Below are 8,629 nucleotides of genomic sequence, written 5' to 3' on the forward strand. Positions count from 1 at the left end.
GAGAAAATGGTGAGGCAAAAAGAAAACAAACTGTTCAGGGCTTTCATTTAGGAAATTTAGAATCGGTTTGTGATCATATTGAAGTGAAGCTGTGAAAAATACATCAGAAGGATGATTCTTGATAATTTCAAGTATAATAATTTACACATTTGTTGAGGAAAACCAGCAAGACAATGCAGGGCAACGGGAAAGTGGAGCAGAGAGGCATTAAAACCAAACACGGCTATTGCCAAAGTGTGGCGGTTTCGAAAGCAGCCATGTCCATGTTGAAAGAGATTTTTCAAGAAATAAAATTAACCTTCAACGTAGACATCAGTCACAGTTCGGCTGTTCAGTGAATTAATTTTAGGAGAACCACTTGCATGGACGTGTGGAATGAGCTGGCATACATGCTCCTTAATATCATTTCAGTCCATGTTCACCTATTTTTGACAAGGTTACCTTTTCTGCAGTTTTAACATTTCAGTTATGTTCTTTTGCTTTTGAAAAGAAATCATTGCATTTGTCGACCAAGGCAGGACAGCACCCTCCAAGTGACATTATTCATTTCGCATACCACTGCTTAATATATCATTCACACTATTTATCTTCATGAAGTGTTTTAGTTCTAATTGTCAATCTTGGGTCAACATTTTTCATGTTAAGTGAATGTTAAGACTTTTGGCGTCCTGTGCCATTACTTATGGCAAATTAATATCTATTTGTAATATATTTCCTGCACATAATTGAACACCTCTCTTTCTTTCAGGACAAGGTTAACATTTAGTTATAATTCAATCATCCAGAAATGGTTTCTAGAGTTTTTTAAAAATGCAATGTTCAAACCAGATCCAGGGAATTGTAGTTACCATTTTTTAATTAACATGCCTTTCATTGTAAACACATACTTCAACCCATTCTTGAGCTCTTCCCTGAATTTCTTCTGTGTCAGTCCATAAATGCAAGTGTTTGTGCAGGAACTGAGAAGTTGCAACATAAAACCAACCTGTTGCACTATATATATCGGGCTGCTGTAATATATGTCCGTGTAAAAGAAATTAAACACTGGCCACTTTAAAGAATACACAACATACAGTATCCATAATAAGATAAAGTTGACAGAAATGCTGAAAAGTAAAATCATAGATTTTCTCCGATTCCTCATCTCTGCATCTCTGTGGTCATCACTGACCTTTTGCAGTGCCCTGCGCACTCTATTTGCCATGATAATATGTCTGACAGTTAGAACATTGAACAGAAATATTAGAAGGATTGGTAAGAGAGGGGTAATGATGCTGTCAATCCATTCAAATACTTTCCACAGGCGTGAATTGAGATAGTCAGCTGTCACAGTGCAATACCACGGCACGTTGTCGATTATAATGGTAGGTTCGAGCATGTAGTAAAAGGGAACAGTCCTCAGGCAGCTTACAACAAAGACAGAGACAATGACCACTCTGGCTGTTTTCATTATGCAGTATTTTGTTTGCATTTTATGACAGCAGATAGCAACAAAGCGATCAAAAGTGAATGCAACTGTAAACCAGACAGAACAGTCTACTGCAACTATATATGCAACAGTATTTATAGAACACACAGGAGTTAGAAACAGGAACCTAATTGAGAGGTGCATGATATTAATTCGGTGCAATATAACATGGATAATTACTACTGTGAGGTCAGCCACTGCCATAGCCACCAGATATTCCGTGATGCATTTTGAAAGACCGCATTTGCGTCGAATCAGGATCAGAATTGCAATTAAATTAACTGAAAGAAACAAGAATCATATCATTGACTTGAAGTCCATTCCACATTTTTTCTGAAAATGCACGCACCTTAAGATAAAATAAAATATTGAATGTTTGACTATTGTTTCTAAGCAGCGAAATAATTTGCTATTGTACAAAATGAAAATTGATTCAAAAGTTGCACAAATTGCAAAGAAGTTGTTTATGTTAAATTGTACTGGGATAAAGAAATCAAAACCAGCATTGCACACTGTTTGAAGAAAGGGTTCCAGAGGAGAATGTATAAATTACACAGCATGTCAATTCAAACCAAATTATCTTCACTAAGTGTAAAGAAGCCCTTGGACACTGCTGGAATACAGCACAATTTGAAACTTTTTTGCGAGCAGTCTATTGTATTTTTCATGAAACCTGTTTCTCATGCCCTGTAATTTCTTCTATGCCTATACTTTGACATTCTTTTATGGTTTATTTAATCAGAATTCCTTTTTAGTTTGAAGTTAACAAGGTCAACTTTTATGCAATTATATAATCTGATCATGTGCGCCTCACAAATTGGGACGAAATTGACGACATCAAGACTGCGTAGAGGTAAGCCTTAAATGTCTGAGTTTGTAAAAAAAAAATCACTAATGCGACATAGTGTTTTTTGCAAGACCATGATTTGTGAGCCATTCCTTCGTGCACAGGTGAACGAGTTGGTGAGCTGTCTTATTAAACAATTGCATTGCACTGCATGAAGCGATGTAGACAGTTCCATTTCACGGAAGTTGCCTGAATTTTGACTAAGCAACTGTGAATGAAAACAACTTGGATGGCAACTTGCATCTGATTCAATTTCCATCTGCTGCGCTTGATCATCTGGATTTTAGAAGCTGTGCAGAAGAAGGTGTCCTCAAATGATCAATATGTTTCATGTGAAACAAATAAAGTTCGCTTCTTTGGTAACATCAAAGCACAAAGTTTTCTTTATCCAATACTGTTGATTGGATAAAATATTGTTGGTTAATCATGTGGTTGATAGAATGTTGCTTAGAGAAGGCATGTTCTCTTCAGGCAACCATAAAAGCAAACAAAATGTCAATCAAATGACTTCTAAGCACTGCAATAAAATATGATATAAATAGGAAATTATATGAAATCAAACTAGCTGATCGATAATAAAAGTTAAACACAATTTCTTGATCATGTATCACGCAAGCATAGTTTCTTGTTTCTGCTCCAGCGTCAATACAATTGTTAGACATCTCACAATTCTAAACAGTAAAGCTTTGAATTTTGGGACTATTTTTCTGTGAAACGTTGAAAAGAAGAACATTGGCGAAAAACAAAAGACAACAATTAGCAGTAAACAGTTAAAATCTGACATAAACACTGTTATTTCTTTCCACGGCCTTACCCAGAATGCCAATGGCTGCAAGAACGGGATAGTAAATTAGGTCTATTTGGTATATAACTGGGTATTGCATTTCTCCAATTAACAACCAAAATCTGATGCGTGTATTCCAGGAGAATGAGGACGCAATGAGAGCAACCTGTCGATGAGTCCCTATAATGCTAAAGCTTTCCTCTCTGGAGAGTGTCAGTTACGTGATGTGGACATAGATATTATGCACACTTCAACGAAAGAGCGACTGAACTAAACTATTTTCACTCTAATGAGTTCGCTAATTGTCATGCGGTACGATGACTCAATACAACCTGTGCAAAACAGAGCAAGTTTGTTATATTTTTTGAAGATTCTCAGAACTTTAATTGAAACATATTTTAGGCTAGAAAATATCACTGACTATAAAATATCACAAGCCTATATTTTGTATTGTTTCTTACTCATGTCGAAAAGTTCATTAACTTCAATCAAATCTTTATTTCTTCAACTCTCAGTTGTCTTCTAACAAGGACAGCACTTTGAAATTACCTCACAGCATTCCTTTGCCCAAAGCCAGGAATATGATTCGCTCTGTCATTTTTCTTTAGCAGCTCAAGATGGCTATATATTTCTTCGTCAAAACTCTCTGAATAAACATTTCTTTTACTTTTGAACGAACGCGGCCTGAAATCTCCAAACAGACGGAAAACAAAATAAACCATTTCCTGTCATTATAGGCAGTAGTCACAAGTGTCCGGTAAAGTGTATTTGGACGGTGCAGGGTAAACGTTACTGAAAATATTTATTTTCTTTCACGTGGGAGTTTATTTCGTTAAGATACAAGGGAAACCTACTTCTGTACGGAAGTTTACCTTTATTTAACGTTTCAATGTGCAATACAAAGGGGAAATTAACTTTCTTCCCAACCCAAGCCATATCCACACTGCTTTTGATTTTTTTGAATAGGTCGCATGAGCTTTAATATGAATTAGTGCTGCTTCACGATTAACTTATGCGGTTATTAACTTGATGTTTTCACCTTCAGCAGATATTCGACAGTTTTGTTTCTGCTCCTTTTCTTTCTCTTCAGTGTTGCTTAGATATTCCCATGCAAATTCCAGAGTAAACTTGCACCTTTCCCAGCGTTGCTGTTTTTGAAAACTGTTCTAAATACATGATCTTAGAACATTGCGAGCGGGAGTTTCATTCTAAATCTGCTGGGTGTGTTCCTTGTTGAAGTTAGAGACTGCTTTGCTCCAGATTCATGAACTTGCCCTGGATTGGAATTATTCAAAACCATTTTTCCACTGCGGTTTTATCCTGTATTTTGCGTGAATTCAAAAAAAAGGAGGAACAAATCACTTTTCTTCAGTAAATACCATCAGAAATGCAACAAAACTGGTTTATACATGTTGATTTTTTTAAAGGTGGTACTATTTCCACCTTTTACCTCCAGGCTTGCCAGTAAATACAAATCCTATCCAGAACCATTGGAAATTGACGAGATGTACCAAATATCTTTTGTCTGGCCGGAACCATCGTCCTGGGAGAAGTTTTCAAGTGACACAAATGTTGGCATGATGATATGGACAGCCTGGTCACTCAGTGCTTGATACTGCTGCATCACAGTGCAAGGGACCCAGATTTGATTCCACTCACAGGCGACTGTCTTTGTGGGGTTTGCAAATTCTCCCCATGTCTATGCGAGATACCTCCGAGTGCTCCGGTTTCCTCTGAGAGTCCACATGTTCAGTGGATTGGCCATGGGAAATATAGGGTTACAGGAGTCTGGGTGTGTGAGAGATGCTCATCAGAATATTGGTGTTGATTCAATGGACCAAATGATTGGGTTGGTATGATTCTATGCCAGTCAAATAGAAATTGCAGTTCTCCAACTTGCATCATTCAACTGGACAGGGGAAATCTGTAGGCTGAATATAATTCAATCCCGAGAATCGTAAGCTTAAGAATTTGCAAAGCACCCAGGGAAGAGGAATGGCAAACATATGCTTGTATTGTGTATGTCAATAGATCCTTAAATGCTTATGGACTGCAGAAGCGATGCTACAGAAGAGTTAACTGATATGTGCCAATATTTATAATATTTCACTCACTGAGGCTTAACGTCTGGAATGGGGTGTGGTTGTTGCAGCTCCATAAGACATTTTATTGAGGCAAAGTCCATGTCTTCACAATGAAGACTGTCTCCAACAGACACGCCCATTATCCTCAAATTGTTAAACTTAAAACAAACATGGCTATGCTAACCTCGACATGAATGATTGACGTGAGCCACAGTTAAAGTGGTCAGAGTCCTCGAGTATCATAGGGCTGCTCTGTCATTAAATTGAGATTGGCGGTCAGTTCATCTGAGTGCCATCACGGATCAGGTGAGGACAGAAGTTGAGATGAACAGTGGTTCATAGCAATCCCAGCTAGTGACAAAACAAAACCCAAGGCGTCTATGTTTCTTTCCATCACAAAACAGCTATCAAGTAAACTGAGCAGACTGATAATCCCCCCAGCTAGCAAATGAACTGCATCGAAATTTGGGGTGAAATTGATCAGTGAGTGCAGTACTCTATTTAGTAAAATTTAAAACTCGGGAATAAATCTCTGTTTAAGATAGCATGACGAGAGCAACACCACTTTCATCTCTTAGAGATATTGACACTCAGAGGCGTACTGCACTTTTACCCAAACTGGTCCATGTGAACCAAAAAATGCTCGTCCTCGCTAACCCCATTAACCTGCACTTGACCCATATCCTTCTATTCCTTTCTTATCTATGTATTTGTCTAAATGTCTTTAAAGTGGAATGAATTAACTTGCCTCAACCATTTCCGCTGTCAGCTCCTTCCAAATGCGTATCGCCTCCTGTGTAAAAAAGCTTCCCCCCACGTTACTAATTATTCTTTCTCCCCAACCTCAAACTAATGCCCTCTAGTCCTCCATTCCCCAACCATGGGAAAAAGACTGAGTGATTTCAACGTATCCATGCTTTTCATGATCTCATACACCTTGAAAGGTTGCCCCATCAGTCTCCGATGCTCAAAGGAAGAAAGGTCCTAGCTCTTCCAACCTATCCTTATACTTCATACATCAGGAATTAGATAGCTCAATTGTTTGATTTTCAGAGCAGTGTGATGCTAACAGCATGGGTTCAATTCCCACCACCGGTTTGACGTTACCATGAACCTCTTCCCTCGCCAGAGGTTTGGTGGCCCACAGGTTAAATCACAACCAGTCGCTTCTCGCTAATAAAAGAGCTGCCCATATGGTCTGGTAAGACTGTGGCTATACCCACATAATTCATACGCTTGTATGGAAAAATCCTTGTAAGTTTCACCACATCCTTCTGATAACAAGGTGACTGAAACTGAACAGAATGCTTCAAGTGCGGCCTCGCCAATGTTATATATAACTGCAATGTAACTCCCAACTTCTATACTCAATGCCCTGATCGATGAAGGCCAGTGTGCCAGAAGCCTTCTTCACTACCCTGTTCACTTGTGACTCCACTTTCAGAGAACTGTCAACCTGAACTCTAAGATCCCTTTATTCCACTGCACTCCTTAAGGTCTTACCGTTCATTTGGAAGTCCTATCTTGAATTGACTTTCCAAAATTCAAAACCTCACACTTTTCGAGGTTAAACTCCATTTGCCATTTCTTAGCCCATTTCCCCAAATGATCAAGGTCGTATCGCAATTTGTGATAACCTCCCTTACTCTCCACGATACGGCCTATTTTAATGTCATCAGCAAACTTACCAATCATACCTTGTACATTTTCATCCAAGTCATTGATATAGATAACAAACAGTAATGGGTCGAATACCGACCCCCAAGGCACTCCACTCGTCACAGACCTTCAGTCAAACAAGCATCCTTCCAATTTTACCCACTGCTTCCTGCCATGCATGTGGAATGAGCTGCCAGTGGAAATGATTGTGGAGGTAGATTAACTACATTTAAAAGTTATTTGGACAAATACATGGACAAGAAAGGATTAGAAGGATGTGGGCTAAGTGCAGGGAAATGGAGTTAGGATGAATGGACAGTTTATTGTTATGGACCAGACGGGATCTCCGTTCAGTAGGGCTCTATGACTCTATGACTCTAAGCTAACTGAAAAAGCTTTCAATGAGAAAGGAAGTTTTGATATATGGGCAAAATCATGGAGGAAGACAGGTGTAAAAATGTGGTAGTCGTAATACGAGCTGCTAAGATAAATTGAGCACCAGACAATCATTTGTCCCGACACCAACATCATTATTGCTGATGTGTACTCAGACTTTCAAACACTAGCACATTTGTAGTTGTTATATTTTCGTTCTATTTTCAGATCATGTTTTTAAGTACTGTGCTTTGAATTCCTGAGCCTTACAGTCGAGATGTGAATGGCTCATAGCGAGGCTTTTATAAGTAATCGAAAATGTGAATTGAGAGGATCTAATTTCAAGTGGCATAATCTAATCTTACAATGGTTTACCATCACTGTTCCCGTCATTGCTGCATATACACGACCAACGTCATATGCTATTAGACAATGCATTAGAATCATTCAAATACAATATTCGATTCCTTATAAATGTATTGTTTATGAGTCAGGCTACCTGCTGAAATGAAACCGGATGTAAATAGGAATCATGTCGAATGTAGTATAAAGTATACTAAATAAAAGAGAAAATTAGGTGCATTAACCATGTTAAATTGCCCGTAGTAACCACGTATATGTAGATAAGTGCATTGTTCATAGGAAATCTAAGGTGTTGCCCCAGGGTGGGATATTCTTTGGAGGGACTTCGTGGGCCGAATGTCATTTCCAACACGGTAGGGATTGTATAAAAAGTGATATAATGATCCTAAAGACATATAAAACTTGTGTTTAGACTTCCCTTAATTGAAACGATGAATATTCTGGAAAATCAGTTGCTCTCTGCATTGTAATGATAAAATAATGGTAATGTCATTAGACGAAAAAACCAGAAACCCCGGATTACATTAGGGACATGGCTTCATCATCTGACCATAGCAGGTTGTTAGAATTAAAGGGAATTGATTCTGGAAACATGACAAGACATATTGCAGTTTTATGAAATTTTATTTGGTCACATTATAAAGGGCGACGGAAGGCATTCCATGAGGTTTTTTTTCTTCTGGGCTACAACGCTTTCATGGGATGGGATGTTTTCTCCGAGTTCAGCAAATGGGTATCGAAGGTTGATAAAATGCTTCCAGTGATGGTGAGCTGATTTAATGGGTGAACATTTATGTTGTGGGTTTGGGATTTAATCAACGATATCGAGGGGCTTTGGGGATGGCAAAGCGGTCTGTTGCACGGTGAAAAGAGTTCAGAGGTGAGGCTAGCAGATTGAACGGCGTAGGAAAAGTGGTTGGTGATTAACAAAAGTGGTTCACTCGTGGAGACGTCTTGTCTTTTGGCAAGGTGACACAGTTTCCATGGCAGGGAAATATTCACTGTTTAAGGGAACAGTTTTGGTGATTATGATGGTCTTCATTGGATGG

The 8,629-nt window shown here is 38.5% G+C and overlaps 1 protein-coding gene across 1 annotated transcript; it reads right to left on the reverse strand.

Annotated features, from left to right (window-relative positions):
• Positions 1-844: 844 nt before the first annotated feature.
• Positions 845-3,199, reverse strand: LOC148141078 (putative G protein-coupled receptor 139). The gene is made up of 2 exons (XM_087979078.1): positions 3,130-3,199; positions 845-1,749 (listed from the first exon to the last, which is right to left on the reverse strand). Exons 1-2 carry the CDS (start codon positions 3,197-3,199, stop codon positions 845-847), a joined length of 975 nt encoding a protein of 324 aa, XP_087835204.1.
• Between the last annotated feature and the right edge of the window lie 5,430 nt (positions 3,200-8,629).

This window comes from Chiloscyllium plagiosum, unplaced genomic scaffold, assembly GCF_037043375.1.
Source record: "Chiloscyllium plagiosum isolate Xiang-an unplaced genomic scaffold, Cpla_swu_hap1 HiC_scaffold_35, whole genome shotgun sequence".
NCBI lineage: Eukaryota > Metazoa > Chordata > Chondrichthyes > Orectolobiformes > Hemiscylliidae > Chiloscyllium > Chiloscyllium plagiosum.

Excerpts from the sequence above, each read along its gene's own strand:
- LOC148141078 (XM_087979078.1), bottom strand. The coding sequence starts at position 3,199 with ATGCAATACCCAGTTATATACCAAATAGACCTAATTTACTATCCCGTT. Across the intron at positions 1,750-3,129 it reads TGCAGCCATTGGCATTCTGG|TTAATTTAATTGCAATTCTG; the intron begins GTAAGGCCGTGG and ends TGTTTCTTTCAG.